Source organism: Sorex araneus, chromosome 1, assembly GCF_027595985.1.
Source record: "Sorex araneus isolate mSorAra2 chromosome 1, mSorAra2.pri, whole genome shotgun sequence".
NCBI classification, from domain to species: Eukaryota; Metazoa; Chordata; class Mammalia; order Eulipotyphla; family Soricidae; genus Sorex; species Sorex araneus.
The window spans coordinates 323516953-323536360 of record NC_073302.1 but is presented as its reverse complement, the minus strand read 5'-3'; the positions used below and the strand labels follow the sequence as shown (position 1 = coordinate 323536360).

At 38.9% G+C, this 19408-nt stretch overlaps 1 protein-coding gene across 7 annotated transcripts in view; it reads left to right on the top strand.

Moving 5' to 3' along the window:
* PCM1 (pericentriolar material 1) overlaps window positions 1-19408 on the top strand; it is a 100017-nt gene that overhangs the window by 31789 nt on the left and 48820 nt on the right. For 6 of the 7 annotated variants that reach the window (XM_055124552.1, XM_055124555.1, XM_055124564.1 and 3 more), the window contains 12 exons: window positions 3971-4172; window positions 6457-6630; window positions 7383-7540; window positions 8598-8833; window positions 10751-10908; window positions 11046-11175; window positions 12671-12811; window positions 14383-14573; window positions 16336-16539; window positions 17384-17603; window positions 17703-17848; window positions 18848-19035. In XM_055124552.1, coding sequence (XP_054980527.1) covers window positions 3971-4172; window positions 6457-6630; window positions 7383-7540; window positions 8598-8833; window positions 10751-10908; window positions 11046-11175; window positions 12671-12811; window positions 14383-14573; window positions 16336-16539; window positions 17384-17603; window positions 17703-17848; window positions 18848-19035 — 2148 coding nt within the window. The remainder of the gene's footprint in view (window positions 1-3970; window positions 4173-6456; window positions 6631-7382; window positions 7541-8597; window positions 8834-10750; window positions 10909-11045; window positions 11176-12670; window positions 12812-14382; window positions 14574-16335; window positions 16540-17383; window positions 17604-17702; window positions 17849-18847; window positions 19036-19408) is intronic. The other variant, XM_055124562.1, reaches the window with a different exon arrangement.

Below are 19408 nucleotides of genomic sequence, written 5' to 3'. Positions count from 1 at the left end.
TTCAGAAAAGGAACAGAATAAAGTTAGACCTTGATAATTGGTAGGATTTTATTATTATTTTTGCTCTTTGGGGGGCCATTCCTAGTGGTGTTCAGGGGTTACTTCTGGCTCTGCACTTAGGAATTAATCTCTGTGATGCACAGGGAACGATACGGGATGCCAGGAATCAAACTGTGAGTTGGTTGCATGCAAGACAAATGCCTTACCTACTATACAATAGCTCTGGCCCTGATAATTGGTAGGACTTTAATAAAGAAAAGTAGAAGAGCAAATAGCTATCAGATACTTGGGTATACTAATACCGTATTACCTTAAAACTTAAAATTACCTTAAAAACTAAATTAGGGGGCTCTGGGGAGATACTACAGTGAATAGGGTCCTTGCCTTACATGCAGCCAACCCAGGTTTGATCCCTGGTATCCCATATGGTCCTCAAGTACCTCTAGGAGTAATTCCTGGGTGCAGAGCCAGAAGTAACCTCTGAGCGTTGCCAGGTATGGCCTCCAAACAAAAACTAAATTAATACTTTGCTTTTAAAACTATGAAACTTTTAATTTCAACAGTAAAGATAGTTTAACATAGAAAGTCCCGTAGGTCCTTTTAAAAAGCTAACTGGTCATCTCAAGTAGGAATAGTAAAAATCTTGTTTATTCTAGTGATTTTAATTATATATATTTATACTAGTTCTATGTGAAAGATGTTGGAATGGCAATAGTCATTCCAGTTGTACTGTACACTATATTGCATACTAACAATATAGTACAGCCAACCTAGTTTCATTTTTGGCATCCCAATTGTTTTATGATGTTTTGCTTATTTAATTCAGATTTAGCTACTAGATCTCCTCTGCTATCCTCATAACTTCTCAACCTGGTCCTAGCCTTTTCTCCAAAAGTTGTAATAAGAGCTCTTGCATTGGAAATCAGTTAATTCCTTTGTTAAGGAAAGATAAGGGAATGGATAGAAACATCTCCTTGTTTCTTAGTTACCCACAAAAAGAATCTTTACTATTTATGCCCTGAAACGTACTCTGTTCTTTTCCTTGACTGTTGACTAACATTGGGTTGTCCTTGCTCCTCCCGCAGGGAACTTAGGTTTATTGAGTTATTCTCACAACAGTGCCCCTGGGGCACACCCAGTTTCATCAAGCACTAATAATCCTGTACTGCTTTTCTCTTTCCTTTATGTCATTTGCATGGCTTATTTAGCAATGTCCTTTTTGTATAGACACAGGAAGACAGTTGATGCTATGCTTTTTTAAGATGGGAGTTTATTGATTCCAAATAATATTTACTCCTGGACATCCATCATATATACTTGACTTTAGCCTCAGTTGCCTTTCACTTTTTAGCACTCCAAAAGCAGGGTCCCGACGAAGGGACTGAATGGACCCAGGGCAAGCAGTAAACTCCCCTGGCATCAGAAAAGAACAAGTTAAGTGCCTTAAGTATAATAAGAGTGTGGTCATGGGACAAACTCTGTCATGACACAAAAAGAAGTAACTGAATAAGGACCCTGCTGGGGTTAGGAAAGATTAACCTGGCCTGAGGACTGTGATCTGGAATATATATGGAGATGACCCCAGGAAGAGCCAACCTTTGAACTTACTATATCTCTTACTGTGTTCATACAGAATGATTAGAAATACTATAAGAAATAAATTTATTATGATTGGTTAAATGGATTACTACTAGCTGAGGAAAGGATAAAGCAGTACACCCTAGATGGAATCCTGCTTTTGAGCAGATCTCCTAGTAACCTGGAGTGCTGAACTCTCAAATGAGATTTTGTGCTTGACTTAATCTCCTAGAATTTCCCCTGAAAGAGTGGCTTTACCTCTGTTGTTAGGACAGTGTTCAACCCCACCCATGTGTACCCCACTTTTTATGATTTCTATATAACTATGCTGTAAGGGGACAGAAGGGAACTTAGAAGATGATAACTAGGAGAGGATTTCTAGGACCAGAGAACTTTGAGGTCTACAAGGAGACTAAGAAGATGGGACTGACTGGGACTGCAACCAAAACTATGACTATGATTGTGCTGTAAAGGGAGAGATCAACTATGCTAGGGACAGAGAAATAAACAAATACCAACAAGCCTGGGGCCCTGTTTCTTTGGTGCTTGGTCCATCCGTCAAGTGGGCCAGCTAAGGGAAATGCTCTCGGCCACTGAACACTCGAGTCCCATGTGTGCCCACAGGCCTTCATGCCTTTTGTTTGTTTGTTTGTTTGTTTTTTGAAACTCACACTTGACACTTGACATCTCCTATTTTCTTTTTTACCCCAGTGCTTAGACTAGAGCGACAGCAGGTAGGGCATTTGCCTTGCACGCAGCTGACCTGGGTTCGATTCCTCCGCCCCTCTCAGAGAGCCCGGCAAGCTATCGAGAGTATCCTGCCTGCACAACAGAACCTGGCAAGCTACCCGTGGGCATATTTGATATGCCAAAAACAGTAACAACAAGTCTCACAATGGAGATGTTACTGGTGCCCGCTCTAGCAAATCCATGAACAACGTAACAACAGTGCTACAGTGTTACCCCAGTGCTTATCCTGCGTAACCAGATAAACACTGCTAAGAAACACTTAAAATTCAAACACGCCCAATTTCATACAATGTAAAAATAATGTAAAATTATTTTCATATATATATATGTGTTTGCTTTTTGGGTCACACCTGTGTGTTTTGGGTCACACACATGGGTTATTTCTGCACTCAGGAATTATATATACTCTACAATTACACCTGTCGGTGCTCAGGGACCATATGGGATGCTGGGAATGAAACCTGGGTTGGCCGCGTGCAAGGCAAACGCCCTACCTGCTGTGCTATTTGTAATTTTTTATAAATTTATAAATTTTTCCCACTGGGAAGCCAAGCATACAGAGATGTAACAGTCAAGGAATAAAGGGACTATTGGAACTATTTGAAATTTTCAACTGTGAGAACACAGCAAAGTTATAAGTCAAGGAATAGAAAGACTATTAGAAACTACAACTATTGAAGTATTAAAGTGAGAAATCAATTATTAGATTGTTATGACAAAGATAAATGACAGTAATTTTAAAGTGGTAATATACAGATTGTTAACCTTTATTATTTGAATTTATGAGATCCTTGATCTTTGTGGATAGAGTAGTTAAAATATAGTTCAAGGACTAGAGGCTTAGCTATCAGCTAATAAGAAAATTTTATTGCTGTGCCAGTTAGACATTTTACCAGTTTTGTTTTCCAGCTTGAAAATTAAATACAATTCTCTGCATTGTAGATTTGGAGCACCCTTCAGTACCTAGTTTGCTAAGACCATTAGGATTACTGATATTGTGCTGTACATCATACACGGTGGCCCTGTTTAACTTACCTTAAAACCAGATTTATTTGCCTAGAGCAATAATACAGCAGGATGAGTGCTTGCTTGCCTTGCACGCGGGTGACCCACGTTTGATCCTCATCATCACTTATGGTCCCATGAACCTGCCAGTAGTAAGCCCTGAGCACAGCCAGGCCATAGTCCTAAAACCACAAAAGCAAAACAAATTTAGGAGAACTTTTGTTGCTTTTCAAATAATAGTATGGTTTTAGTCATTTTGCATCTTATCTTTCCTTACTCCTTTGTTTTAACTCTGTGTTTATGAAGGGCTTTTTTTGGTTTTTTTTTGGGGGGGTCATACCCAGCGATGCTCAGGGATAACTCCTGGCTCTGCACTCAGGAATCACTCCTAGCAGTGTTTAGGGGACCATAAAGAATGCCGGGAATTGACTCCCTGTCTACTCACTTGCAAGGCAAACCCCCTACCTGCTGTACTATTGCTCCAACCCGAAGGGCTTATTTTGAATTAAACAGATGAAATGGATGATGTGTCCTAAAGTTTCTAAAACTGAAAGCCAAACTTTGAGATAGTAATAATTTCAACCTTTTTAAAAATTCAAGACAGTTATGAATATGGTGCATGTTTTTTGTTTCATAGTTGTGCCTTCAGCTTCTCCACAAAGGAGTATGGATCAGAGAAGTACAGCCTCAGCTCCCTCTGCTCCTGTTGGTTGCATAGCCCCAGTTGTCAATGGAGAATCCAGTAGCCTCACAACATCTGTTCCTTACCCTGCTTCTACTCTCGTTTCACAGAAGGAGAGTGAAAATGAAGGCCAACTAAATCCAACTGAAAAACTCCAGTAAATCAGTTTTATAAAATTTATTTATATGGACTAGAATGGAATTTATTTTTTATGTTAAAAATTATGAAATAGCTTTATTATGATAGACAAAATGATACGATGAGAGATGTGTGTGTCTGCATGCATTTCATGTATGTTTATATGTGTGTAATTTATATATATGAATTCTTGAAGTTAACCAAGAGAAATAATGTTGCAGTGTAATTTTGGTGGCTTATAACTACTTTTTTTCCAATTTCCAAAATGTGGATTAAAAGCAGATATGACTAGAGTTAAGTCTCTGTGTAGCGATCCAGAGAGCTAGGTTAGTGGGTAAAGTACTTTCTTTACATGCATCCAATCCAGGTTCAATCTCTGGCTCCTTATTAACCCTGCTAAGCACTACTAGGATGTGATCCTGAATGCAGAGCCAAGAATGAGCCCTGGGTGTGACCAAAAACAATAACAAGTCCCCCTCTGCCACAAAACTACTTATTTTGCTTTTGGTCTTTTGGGTATTCACACCCAACAATGCTCAGGGGTTACTCCTTACTCTGCACTCAGGAATTTCACTCCCGGTGGTGCTCAGGGGACCATATGGGATGCCAGGTATAGACCCAGGGTTGGTCGATTGTAAGGCAAATGCCCTACCCACTGTACTGTCACTCTGGTCCCCCTCCCTCCATATTTTTTCTTGTTTAAAAGGTATAGATCTGAGATTCCAGAGTCAGTTCTGAAATTTTATCTCACACAAGGTTGTGTTTTACGTAATAACTTGCCCTCATTAAGCCGGAATCTTTTGTCTGCAGAATACCTGTTCATAAATTTTTTTATTTTTTAAAGGATTTAAAATACTGACATGCTCGCATGGTTCTTGGCACTAACTGTACAAACTTCACAAATAATAATTGTTTTGGGTAAATGTTTTATATAAATCTGTTCTGTAGTAAACAAATGAGAGACCTTTCTGAAAATGCTCAATAATCCTTGCATACCCAGTTTGCCTAAGAGACATTTTAAATGGAAAATCAAATATTTTACATTTTTTATACTTACTAGGTCCTTTAGGGATATTTTGATATTGTATTTTTGTGCTATAATATTTATCTTTTTAAAGTGAATGAAACAGCCTTTTTAAAAAATTTTTTTTATTTTTTTTTTAATTAGTTTATTTATTTTTCAATTGAGTCACCGTGAGAACAGTTACAAGGCTTTTAGGATCGAGTGTCAGTCATACTATGCTCAAACACTCATCCCTTCACCAGTGCACATGTTCCACCACCAATAACCCCAGCATACCGCCCTCCCACTCCCCCTCTGCCTGTGTGGCAGATGGTTTTCACTTTACTCTCTCCTTACTTTGATTACGTTCAGTTTTCGACAGGAAACTCACTATACTATCCTTATTTGGAGTTTTTTCCCCAACAGTCAGACCTGTCGGAATGGCGTCATTAGGTTGTATGTTTTCTATTGTTGGTAATAAAGATCATATGATATTGCATGATCGAGAATGCAGCCACCCAGATTTGGAATTCTGGTATTAAGTCCAGAGGTATTTCTGCCAGCAGCCGCTGCATTTCGAGATTGGTTTCTGTGGCGCTGGGATCATGGCTGTTCAGGAGCGGAGGAGCTGTACATGGTAAACCGCTCGGGATCTCATTTGGGCAGGAGGCAGGGCCGGTTCTGCCTCCCCCATCGCAAGATTCCCCATGCATCCCGTCCCATCACTGCAAACTCCTACTTCTCTGTCCAATTGGTTCTGAACGGTGGCGGTCGCCATGCTGTCCAGGGGGGAAAAGGCCAAGGGACAAAGACCCTTCCCTTCCTGGAGCTGCACACGGCCAGAGCCTAGTTCAGAGTCCAGGAGTATATCTGCCAGCAGTCGCTGCGTTTCTGAGATTGGTTCTGTGCCTCTGGGATAATGGATGTTCAAGGGTGGCGGAGCCATTCCTGAGCATATTTTTTGTATATTAGAAAGGTTTGGAGATGTCCCAGCCCCGCATACCGGGGCCGTGTTAATAGAAGTTCAGTGTCGCCGGGGCTCCATCTGGAGAGGGTGTGCTGGCTGTACCTTCTCCATCTGGCACCCCGGTGTTGCTGGTCCGGTCTGGGGTCTGGAGCAACCTCCAGCCTTGAAACAGCCTTTTGATGAGATTTTTGACTAAACTTCTAAAAATTTATTTCAAGTTGCATAGCACTGAATGTTTAACTTAGGTCTTTTTCATTTGTGCTGGTTGCTTTATAAGAAAGTAATGCGCGTTTCATTGTACTGAATTTGGTATTTCACATATATTTTTATTAGGAAGTTGAATGAAGTTCGAAAGAGATTAAATGAACTAAGAGAACTTGTTCATTATTATGAACAAACATCAGATATGATGACAGATGCTGTAAATGAAAACACAAAAGATGAAGAAACTGAAGAGTCAGAGTATGAATCTGAGCATGAAAATTCTGAACCTGTTACTAATATTCGGTAAGAATGTTTAAAAATATGGGACCATGCAGTAGTACCAACCAGTTGGGTGTTTGCCTTGCACATGACCAACCCTTGTTTGATCCCCAGCACTGCATATGGTTTGTCAAGCTACAATAGGAGTGATCCCTTAGCACAGAACTAGGAGCCCTAAGCAAAGTTGGTGTGGCCTAAAAACCACATTTAAATAAAAATCTGCTTTTCTCATGTTCACCTTAGAATTTTTGTTACTAAACAAAACTCTTTAATAAAGTGCTGAATTTTCAAGCTGTTCTATTTTGTTCATTGTAATTTTACTTACCCTGTAAAGAGAAGCAAATAAGGAATTATTTGTTACAGTAGTGTAAGGTTGCTATTGTTAGGTATTGGTAAATATTAAGTATCTAACAGCATTCTTCAGTTTTATTGTATTTGAGGGTCTTTTTGTTTGGTTTGGTTTTGGTTTTGCTTTTTAGAACTTTACTCTTTGCACTCAGGGGAATCAAATCTGGGTCAGTTCACAGCCATGTGCAGAACAAGCACCCTGATCTAATTTGAGTCACTCTTCCTTAGTTTTAAATGTAATCGGGTTTTCAGATATTTTTCTTCTTAAATTTTCAGATAGAAGTTAATGAAAAGCAAATGTAAAATACTGTTTCAATTTCCAGTTTATCATTGGAAATAGCCGATGGTAGTCATAATTCAGGATTATTGTATTGTGGTTCTAGAGCTTTCCTTTTTAATCTTAAATAACATCAAACTGTTTATTTTAGAAATCCTCAAGTGGCTGCCACCTGGAATGAAGTGAATAGTAATTCTGTTGCACAGTGTGTCTCTAACAATAGAGATGGGAGATCAGTTAATCCTAATTGTGAAATTAACAACAGATTTGCAGCCAACAAACGGCCACTAAATATGCCTCCGCCTTTAGGTATGATTGACCATAAATTATAGCTGGTTTTGCCTATCATTCTTAGAAAATATCACTATCACTATCATCCCATTGTTCATCGGTTGCTCGAGCGGGCATCAATAACGTCTTCATTCGTCTCTGTCGTGTGCCAATGCAGCCCAACGGAGTCTGCTCACTTTAGGAACACGGAGAGCATGTTATTGTTGTTACTGTTTTTAGCATATCACATATGTCTCGGGTAGCTTACCAGGCTCTCAGAGAGGGACAGAGGCTTTTAGGGTGCCTCTAATCGTCCTTATTGGTGTTCCCAGCCTACCGAATGTAAGCTTTTGGTCCGCTGGTGTGTTGTAACGATCCACACGCTGACAAATACGCACTGCCTGCATTTCTGGACAGCACCTGGGCCATCTGTGGCCTCAGGTTGATCTCCTTGAGATTGATGGAATGTGCCCGGAGGTTGTTGAGCATCTGGCAGAGCAGGACCCCGTTGCGGAGGGTCTATGCCAGGTCAGACACCCACGCCGAGACCCAGGTCAGCCGGTGGCGGGTGGGCAGCACCCTGTAGTGGATGAGCCACTGAGCGCACTGCTGCGGTGGCTCCATGCCCAATGGCCCTGAGACTCAAAGCCCGGACTCCATCCCTCTGTGCCCCGCCAACGCCACTCCATACAAATCTTACAAAACAGTCAGCAATGTCCAGCAGGGGTCACACGCAGAGTTCCCTGCCTGGTATGTTGAGCTGTGTGCTGTCTAAGGCGAGATGGTGAGCTGGGTTTGGGAGAGCTCGAGGGGTTCTGGTGGTGTGGCGCCATACCTCCCTGAACCACCTGACCTCGTCTTAGAAAATATATCTCCTTTTATTAATACTTTATTGCATTTATTAAAAAGTGATTAATTTCTGGGCTCGAGAGATATAGCTCAATAGGCTGAACTCATGCTTTTCATGTGGGAGGTTGGATTTGGTCTCCAGAACCAAATGGTCCTCTGAAAACTGCTGGTAGCAATTCCCGAGCACCTTGGAATGTGGCACAAAACAAAAGTGATTGATTTCAGCAATGCATCATGTTTTCTGCAGATTGCCACTATAACAGAGAAGGAGAGCAGGGAATTCATGTTGTACATGGTGAAGATGATGAAGAAGAGGAGGATGAAGCAGAAGAGGAGGGAGTCAGTGGGGCTTCATTATCTAGTCATAGGAGCAGTCTAGCTGATGAGGCCCCAGAAGACATGGAATTTGAGCAGAAGATCAATAGACTTATGGCTGCAAAACAGAAACTTAGACAATTACAAGATCTCGTTGCTATGGTACAGGTAACTACTGCTTATATGTTTTAAAAAAAAAATAAAAAATAGTTATCAAGTAAAATTTACATATGTATTTTTAAGTTGTTAGTGTATTTACAGTAGTACCTATTTATAGAGTTCTTAATCATGTCAGTTTTGAATGCTTAGCATATTGAGAAGAAAACTTTTACTGTTAGTGTGTGTTAGTAAATATTTTAGGTTTTGTGAACCATACTATCTGTTAGAACTGATGAACATAGGAACAGGCTCGGATAATATATATATATATATATATAGACAAACATGGCTGTTTAAAATAACTTTATTTTAAAAGCTGTTGTTTGGAGGGCCTGAGTGTTATTACTTGGTGTTTATAGCTGAAGTCAGCTTAAATTCATGCCTATGTTGAACTGTTGATCTTTGGGGAGTATCTCAATGTCTGAAATACATATTTAAAAAAAATAAAAAATCTCAGTTCAGATCTCTGTGGGACCTCCGTAAAGAGAAGTGTTTGAAAAAATGAATACTCCCAAGTTATTATAAAAAATGAATTTTATTTATATAAAGAGTATATTTTTCTTACACCTTTTCTTACATTAGGTAGATTTTTCTTATACCTTTTCTTACATTGTTCCCCAAAGGTGTTAATTATTAAGTGATTATGTAAATCTTTCATTATTCGTCCTGATTATATTAGCCTAAATGGACAGTTGAAGGCTTTGACGTTTTACACATTTTATGAGTTCTTAGATAGTCTCTTAATTTCCTAGTCTGTGACACAATATGTTTAGACATTTTTTTTTTTTTTTCATTTTTTTGGGTCACCCCCGGCGATGCACAGGGGTTACTTTTGGCTTTGTACTCAGAAATTAGTCCTGGCGGTGCTCAGGGCACCATATGAAATGCAGGGAATTGAACCCGGGTTGGCCACATGCAAGGCAAACGCCCTACCCTCTGTACTATTGCTCTTGCCCTAGTCAATAATTTTTTCATTGTTTTCTTTTAGTGTTACTTCATTTGTATAGACTTTATAATTGGATTTGTTCTGTTTGAATTTGTATTAGAATATTTCCAAAGATTTTAGTTTTAATTGACGTCATTGGAGAAATGAATAAATGTTAAATAAAAGTGTAGTTTACATATAAAAATGTCGATGATACATTTTTTAAAGGGGCAGTTTATCAAACCCTCAATTTACTAAGTACATTGATCCAACAGAGTATTTGGAAAGATAACTATTCATTTGTTACAAGTCATACAGATCTGAGATAGCATATATGACCCTTCTGGGTTTTGTATTGAGTGCTAATGGCACCTTTTTTGCAAAGACAAACTTTTAAGACCAAAGAAAGGAAATTTTCAAGAAGAACAAGTAATAGACATTTGTTATTTGAAGTTGTTGATGTAAAAGTTGCATACGAAAAATTCATAAAAAATTGCAGCTCCAGAGGCATATTTTTAATTTTAATTTCCTTTTTGAAATCTATTCCTTGATAATTCAATATTTGTCAAAGAAAAAGTAACTTAGTATTTGTTATTACTAGATAATAGCTTAAATCTTAAACATACTGTTTTTAGTGCCAGCACTTTATTTTCTGCCATTGGTAGAGGATGAACTTCCGTGTTCTCTAAAATTCATGTTGCTCTAATGCTTTTTTAAATATTAATATTAATATCTAATGGTATATTCAATATGCCAAAAAAAGTAACAATAACAGATCTCATTCTCCTGAGCCTCCAGTTGTTGGGAAAGACGAGTAAGGAGAGGCTGCTAAAAATCTCAGGGCTGGCATGAATGGAGACATTACTAGTGCCCGCTCAAGTAAATCGATGAACAACGGGATGACAGTGATATAAAAGTACTATTGAGTGGTAGTATTTAATGGTTATAAATTTGATATTATTAAGTTAGCAGGATTTTAATATAACAGTGTGATGTTTTAGGATGACGATACTGCAGAACAACCAGGAGTTATTTCTGCTACTACTTCAAATTTGGATGATTTCTATCCAGCGGAAGATGACAGCAAACAAAATGCAAATAATACTAGAGGAAATACCAATAAAACACAGAAAGATGCTGGAGTAAATGCAAAGGCAAGGTACGTTAGCTTATAACCTTCATTTAATAAAATATAAATATACCTACTCTAGAGAAGGTAATCAACATAGTCTAATGTATTATACATAGCCTAATGGTATTAAATTTAATGTACAAATAATGTTAATTTAATTATAGAGAGAAATTTTATGAAGCTAAAGTACAGCAGCAACAGAGAGAGCTCAAACAACTGCAGGAAGAAAGAAAGAAACTTATAGAGATTCAAGAGAAAATTCAAGCATTGCAAAAGGCATGTCCTGATCTACAGGTAATTAGGAAATTTCTTCCTGTGTTTGAAAAGAAAAAAGATGCTTAAAACCTAATCAGTGGAAGTACTCTTTTTCTAGTGCTTATATGACAGATTTTTATTTGCTTTATTTTGTGACTAATTGGCTAGGGATATATATGGGGGGGAGGGAGAGAGAGAGAGGGAGAGAGGGAGAGAGGGAGGGAGGGAGAGGAGGGGAGGGGAGGTGAGGAGAGAGGAGGGGAGGGGAGGGAGAATCGAACCCAGGTTGGCCGCGTGCAAGGCGCGCTGTGCTATCACTCCAGTAACATTCCTGACTATATTATTTTAATTTGACCTTTATGATTTGGTGGGATATAAGCACTCCTACTGGTCCTTGGAGGCCATTCCCAGCATGGTCTGAGGACTATGTGTTATGTGGGATTGAACCAGGGGCTCCTGCCTGCAAAGCAAGACCTTCATCCCTCCCTGACCTAAATCACCTCTGCCGCTGCCCCCCCAACTCTCTCTTCCACCCCTCGATCCCATGGGAACATCATACCTATGCTTTCTCTGAGTTAAATAAAGATAAGTCTTTCACCATATTAAGTAATCAAGAATAGGGTTAATATTGGAATGCAATATTTTTTTCTGAGAATTTTTCTAAAATTGATTTTAGTCTTCAAACATTTTGTTTTTTTAAAAAAGGAAACACATCAAATAATAGGTTTTTTTTCTCTTTTATTTCTTTTGTGGGGGACCATATCAGGCAGTGCTCTGGGCTTACTCCTGCCTCTGTGCTCAGGATTGACCACTCAGATAGTGCTCAGAGAATATATGTGGTATGGGGGATAGGTTCAGGATCAGTTGCATGCAATGCAAATATCTTATCTCCTGTACTTCAACCTTTAAACGATAGTTCTAATACAACTCTTTTCTTGACTTAGACTTTTCCATTTTACCTAATAGTTTTCCCTTTTCCATAATGTTCAAAGAAGTAAATACCAGGGGTGGTTGGAGTATCTGAAATTTTTAACTAGGATTTTAAAAAAATTTTCCCTCACTGGCAACCTTATTTAAGAGGGGCAGCTAGGATTGCTTCAGTGCGTGTGCTGTGGCAGGAATTAAAGTCAAAATCTCATGCTTACCCTGGCTACTTCTGAGCTATCACTAAGCTACCAGAGTGTTCTTGAGGGTTACTGCTTGTCACCTTTATAATTCGTGTTTGCATCTTTGGGTTTTTTGCTCAGTTTTGCTTGTTTAGTTTTAGTTTGGGGCTGTACCAAATGATGCATAGGGTACCGTGTTTTTCTGGGGATTGAATCCTGGGCCCTTGCATATAAAGCATGCCCTTGATCTTTGAGCTATCTCCTTGGCCTTTTATCTTTGTTTTGTTATATTAGCTTTTCTTTGGGTCTCCGTAGCACCTAGTCAAGTCTAGTAATAAAAAATTACTAGATTACTAAAAGAACTGGTTCTGTGAAATTAATATAATTGCTTTAGTTCTTCATAATGGTTTTTGCCAATTGTTTTTTAGCTGACAACTACTAATGGGGGTAACTGCCCCTCAAAAAAATATGTGCCAGCTGTTACTTCAACCCCAACTGCTAATGAAAATGAAACCAGTACAAGCAAATCTGTTTTTGAACCTGAAGATTCCTCATTAGTAGATAATGAGGTATTGTATAACATAACAATTATTTGGCGGGGGAGTGGCATGGAGGTTGGTTTTATTGTTTGTGCTACACCTAGCAGTGTTCAGGGCTTAAACTCCTAGTTCTGTCCTCATGATCTATGGTGTTGGGGACCAAACCCAGATTGGCTGCATGCAAGGCAAGCCCCTGTCCCCTCTCTCCAGAACCCTGATCCTGAATCATAAGATACATCTCTAGGAGGAAAACTGAGAAACATACTTAGTTGGGGAAAGAAATAATTTTTCCAGATAGCAGTTAAAAGGGAAGTTTTTTTTTTTAAAAAAATAGTGTTGCCTTTATTTGCAGAATTATACAAAGTTACAGCAAGTAGTCATTTTTTTTCTTTTAGAAATCTAGAAATTCTTTTAGAAATTCAGTTTATAAATATAAAATTAACCCATATTATTCAGAAAAGCAAATAACTTGTACATAGGTAGGCAACCAGAAGTGACTTCAAAATATAGTAAATTTGTTGTATCTTGCATCATAGTTGCTATATAACATCCTTATTTTGGTTAACAGTCATTATTCAATTTACTTCAGCTGTCACATTGAGCTTATTTTAAAGTCTATTTTTCATAATTCTTCAGACTTAACTCTTTCATAGCAATTAGCTTTATTGTCACGTTTTATTTTTCATAATTCCTATAATTTTCCTTAAAAGAATATATCCTACATATGATTAATCACATCCTTCAAGGTTCTTCATCAAGGATAGCTATGTAGGGGAAAAAAACAGTGTCTCCTCAAAATACATGTTTGGCAAAGTTAGTTTCATGGAAGGGAACGGGATGGAAGTTGCCTTTGTAAAACGTATTTACAGGAACTGGGGAGATAGTTCAAAGGACTGGAATACATGTCTTTTTTTAAAAAATTTTTTATTAGTGAATCACTGTGAGGTACAGTTACAAACTTATGAACGTTCATGTTTGCATTTCAGTCATACAGTGATCATTTACATCCCTCCACCAGTGCCCATTCTCCACCAATGTTCCCAGTATCCCTCCTACCACCCCCACCCCAACCCTCACCACCCCACCCTGCCTCTGTGGCAGGGCATTCCCTTTTGTTCTCTCTCCTTTTGGGTGTTGTAGTTTGCAATAGAGGTATCGAGTGGCCATCATGTTTGTTCTATAGTTTACTTTTGGCACACGTCTTTCAACCTGAGTGAGTCCTCCCAACATCCTCTAATAGGTGTTCCCTTCTCTATCTCAGCTGCCTTTTTCCCCTGCATGTGAGGCCAGTTTCCAAGCTGTGGGGCAGACCTCCTGGTTCTTACCTCTCAAGTAGTAGTCATTTTAGTTAGAACAAAGCACACATAAAAATGACATTTATGTGATTTATTAAAAACATAACTAGATAATTGAGATGTATATTTGAGTGATGCTTTTTCCTTTCATTATCAAATACTATTTAGAATAAGATCTTGGACTAAAAGATAGAATGACAATAGAAAGCTTTTTTGGTACTGACAATTATGTTAGCCTACTATGTTGTCATTAACAGCTAAAGCAAATTTTTACTTGTATACTAACTTTGATACTTAAAATAATAGCAGTGGTCAGAAATGCGAAGACATGAAATGTTAAGGGAGGAGCTGCGACAGAGAAGAAAGCAGCTTGAAGCCTTGATGGCCGAACATCAGAGGAGGCAAGGTCTAGCCGAAACATCATCTCCAGTGGCTGTTTCATTGAAAAGTGATGGATCTGAAAACCTGTGTACTCCTCAACAAAGTAGAACAGAAAAGTAAGAATTGGTGAACTCATTTTAACATCACCTGCCTATGGTTTATAAGCGAGATGCTTCACTTCCCCTTTATACAGCGCAAATCTGTTACTTCAGTGATTGTTTTACATCACGTGGGTGGTAGGAAGGTGTATGTGTGGGTGAATGTGTGTGCATGTGTGTGATGCTCTATTTGCCCGTTGTCTGTTCAGTGATTATATCCTGCCTTCACATGTGAGGGAAGTGCTCTTCGTGGTACAAAAAAGTCTTCAGTCTTTCTTTTTAGAAAATTTTCTATTCAAGTTCAGCATGCATTTTATTGATTGGATTGTATCTGTGATATTCTGTCCTGAGTATCACACATCTGTACTTTAAAAATAATCTCTAGGGGCTGGAGCAATAGCACAGTGGGTGGGGTATTTGCCTTGCATGCGGCCAACCCAGGTTCGAATCCCAGCATCCCATATGGTCCCCTGACTGAGCACTGCCAGGAGTAATTTCTGAGTGCAGAGCCAGGAGTAACCCCTGGGTGTGACCCAAAAAAAATAATTCTAAATATGAGCTAAAACTAACAGTGGAATGAATAGAGAAAATATTCATACTCAACATATCAGATAAAGGGTTGATATCCAAATAGGCACATGGAAAAAAATGTTCATCGTGACTTATTATTATGTGAATCCAAATAAAGATGATAATGAGATACCATCTTACACCAGTGAGAATGGCACATATCAAAAACACTGGAAACAATCTCTGTTGGCTGTGAGGTGGCAAAAATGAAACCTTTATCCCCCCAAAAAAAATTAGGGGGGCGCCGGGGTGGGAATAAGCTTTCATTTTGGCAAGATTTAAGATCCGTTAGTCTATGAGCACAGCGGCCACTCAACACCTTTGTTGCAAACCACAACAGCTAATTAGAGAGAGAAAGCAGAAGGGAATGCCTTGCCACAGTGGCAGGGTGGGGTGGGGGGGAGATGGGATTGGGGAGGGTGGGAGGGACACTGGGTTTACGGGTGGTGGAGAATGGGCACTGGTGAAGGGATGGGTTCCCAAACTTTGTATGAGGGAAGTGTGAGCACAGAAGTGTATAAATCTGTAACTGCACCCTCACGGTGATTCTCTAATTAAAAATAAATAAATTAAAAAAAAAATAAAGGAAAAAAAAAAATAAAAGATCCGTTAGTCTAGAATTGTGCTTTCCACTATGACAGCTTATAATAAGTATAGGTGGCAGTTTAAATTAAAGCTAAATGAAATTTCAATTTCTTAGTCCCATCAGTCACATTTTGAATGCTCATAAGCCAATACTGTATTCGGCAACACAGATGGAAATAAAAAAATGTATTTTGTTGACCTCATTTTCTGTGGCCATACATAGCTGTGCTTAGGGCTTACTCCTGGTTCTGTGCTAGGCATCATTGCTGAAGGTTCTCGGGATACCATTTGTAATGCTAGGGATCTATGTTGAAGGAACTTTTATTGAACACTGTTCTAGAATTACTCAGGGAAAAGGAAAAGATGAAGAGCTTAAAAGGAAAAAGTTTCAGGGGAGATGATTACTCTCGTAATTTAGTTAAAATATTATTTTGTATATGTGTAAGGCAAGTAAACATGATCTGTGTAACATATTACAGCAGCGAAGACTGTTACCATCCCTATTTACTGTGGTCAAATTAAATGTTATGAGCATATACATGTAGATATATGTATATTTTTGGTATATTGTCTGGGTCACAACTTGCCTCTACAAGGATCTTGTTTTATGTCTTTTATTCTCTAGAACAATGGCTACATGGGGGGGTTCTACCCAGTGTGCTCTAGATGAAGATGGAGATGAAGATGGTTACCTTTCTGAAGGAATTGGTCGAACAGATGAAGAGGAAGAAGAGGAGGAGCAGGATGCCAGTTCCAATGATAACTTTTCTGTATATCCTCCTAACAGTGTGAATCGTAATTCTTACAATGTAAAAGAAACTAAAAATAGGTTAGTTTGCTATTTTAGTATTTTGTTTGAAGAGTCACACTAAGCAATTCTGACACTATGCATGCAGTTTTTTGTTCATTGAACCAAGCATGTAGCCTCCAATTTTTAATTCAGTTATTTTGTTTGTTTTTGGGGCCATGCCCAGTAGTGCTGAGGGCTTACCCCCAACTTTGCAACTCGGGATCACTCCTGGTGGTGCTCAGGGAAACATAGGTGGCGCTGGAGATCAAATATGGGTATAAGGAAAGTGTGCTATTCACACTTTCAGTTAAATACTACAATTTGACTGTTGGTATTAGGACAGACCTGACAAGTTAAGGGGCTTAGACCTTTAAGATTGCCCTCAACTCAGTTGCGAGTCCCATACCTCGTCTCTGGATACCCACACATCTTTATGAGCTGGCTGTAAATCGGGGGAGTCTCATAGCCTCTTGTTGGGTATCATAATTTGCTTAAGCATCTCACAGCTGCATTTAGTAGACACTTAGATTTTATTATGAAGGAACTATGGAATGGAAGATGCAATGAACCCAAAGTATGAATTGGAGATAAGGGAGTATAGAGCTCAGATGCACTTTCTGTATGGTATTGCATTCTCATAGCATTTCAGTGTATTCTTAAGCCCAGAAACAGCTCTTTGCCTAAGGGTTTTTCAGGAGGTGTAAGGACACAAACATGAACCCAGACCTCCCACATACAGGGCATTTAGACTGTTTCCTTGGTCCCTGTTTTTTAATTCTTTAAAGAAAACACTGGCCTGTGGACTAAGTGCTTATGACTTATGGTAGATTTTAAAAAACAGGTGATTGTATAGGATGGCCTAATGTTTTAAATTCTGTGTTAGGTGGAAGAACCATCGTCCTTTTTCAGCAGATGGAAATTACCGTCCTTTAGCAAAGACAAGACAACAGAATATTAGCATGCAACGTCAGGAAAACCTTCGTTGGGTGTCAGAACTCTCTTATGTAGAAGAAAAAGAACAGTGGCAAGAGCAAATCAATCAGTTAAAGAAACAACTTGACTTTAGTGTCAATATTTGTCAGACATTGATGCAGGATCAGCAGGTAAAGTTTAGTATACAAGTAATATTTTTCAGTTCTGTTTTTGAACAGCAGAATTTTCCAAGTAACAGTTATTACAGATTTTCTTTTGTCCTTTCCTAGACTCTGTCTTGTCTGCTACAAACTCTTCTCACTGGTCCTTACAGTGTAATGCCCAGTAATGTTGCATCTCCACAAGTACACCTTATAATGCACCAGTTGAACCAGTGCTATACTCAACTAGCATGGCAACAGAATAATGTGCAAAGGTAATCTGTCTCGGAAGTGGTAAGATTGAAATGTATTTTAAAAAAGGGTTTTACAGTTTTCTTTAGGGAGAAAAAAGGCATAAGCCAAATATTTGAGTGTTCTTTGTCACCTAAGAGTTTTGTAAGTGGTACTTAAAAAGTTGTCTTTTGTCCAGTGTTTGGTTTTAAATATGGTGGATTTAACATTTTCTTTTAAAAAAATTTTAATAGCTTAGACTTAAGTGGATGGTGTATAAATTACACCTCAGTAAAACTGAAAACTAAGTTTCTTAACAGTTTTATCAAAGCTATATTATTGAACTCAGTCTGCAAGACAGGCGTATATTTGGTGTAGTAAATAACAGTCTCTTGCCCGTGTGCCTGGCTGTCTTCCCCGGGGTCCCTCGGGGGGATGGGCTCCAGCTTCCCTCCCCGCCCTGAGCAGAGCTCCCAGCGGCACAGCCATGTTCAAGGCTCCTCTCCACACGTTCAGACAAGCTTCATGCATGAAGGTACCAGCAGAGGAACCCAGGTGTGTGTAATCCCATCAACGGCCAACATCCAGAGACTAAAGCTCCCAGAAGCGTGTGGCCTCGAATATTTTATAATCTACTTCTCCCTTTGGGAGGAACTGGCAAGCTACTGAGAGTTTCCTGCCCATGTGGGAGAGCCTTGCAAGCTTCCCATGGTGTATTCATATGCCAAAGCCAGTAACAAGCTGGGTCTCATTCTTCTGACCCTGAAAGAGCCTCCAATGTGACATCATTGGGAAGGCCAAGTAGAGAGAGGCTTCTAAAATCTCAGGGATAGGACGAATGGAGAGGTTGCTGAGACCGCTCGAGAAATTCGACGTTCAACGGCATGAGAATGAGGATGATGATGATGATAATGATGAAATAACAGAAGAGTCGACTAGTCTATTTTACACACTATTGAATAATTTCCTGTATTATTTCTTGAATGGGTTTTACATAGATGGAAGTATAACTTTTAAAATTACAACTTCTTAAATTTTTGTAGGTTAAAACAAACTCTAAATGAACTTATGCGCCAGCAAAGTCAACATCCAGAAAAAACTGGAAGTAAGGAAAGAGGCGGCAGTACAGCACACCCTCCTTCTGGTTTATTTTGTCCTTTTAGCTTTCCTACACAACCTGTGAATCTGTTTAACTTGCCTGGGTTTACTAATTTTTCATCATTTGCACCAGGTAAGTGAGAACAAAAGGGAAGGTAAATAAATGCAAAGTGTTTGAGAATGCCTTGCCTATCTCAAGAAATTTTTAATCTCTTGAAATTTGAAGTAAATATCTCTTTGCAATTATTTTCAAAGAAAGTCACAATCCATTCAATTCTTCTGTTATTGTGGGGCCAAGCTCTGATTTTAAAACCATAAGGACTACAGTAGTGCTGGGGTAAAGGGTGGTATGACAGGGAATTAAACAAGAACCTTGAACATGTCAAGTACGTATTTCGCCATCATGCCTAATCTGTTGTTGTGGATATTGAACCTATAAGTTGGGGATATCCCCAACCTATTGTTGATCTTGTATAAGTAAGCAATTAAGTTAAAAATCATTGCTA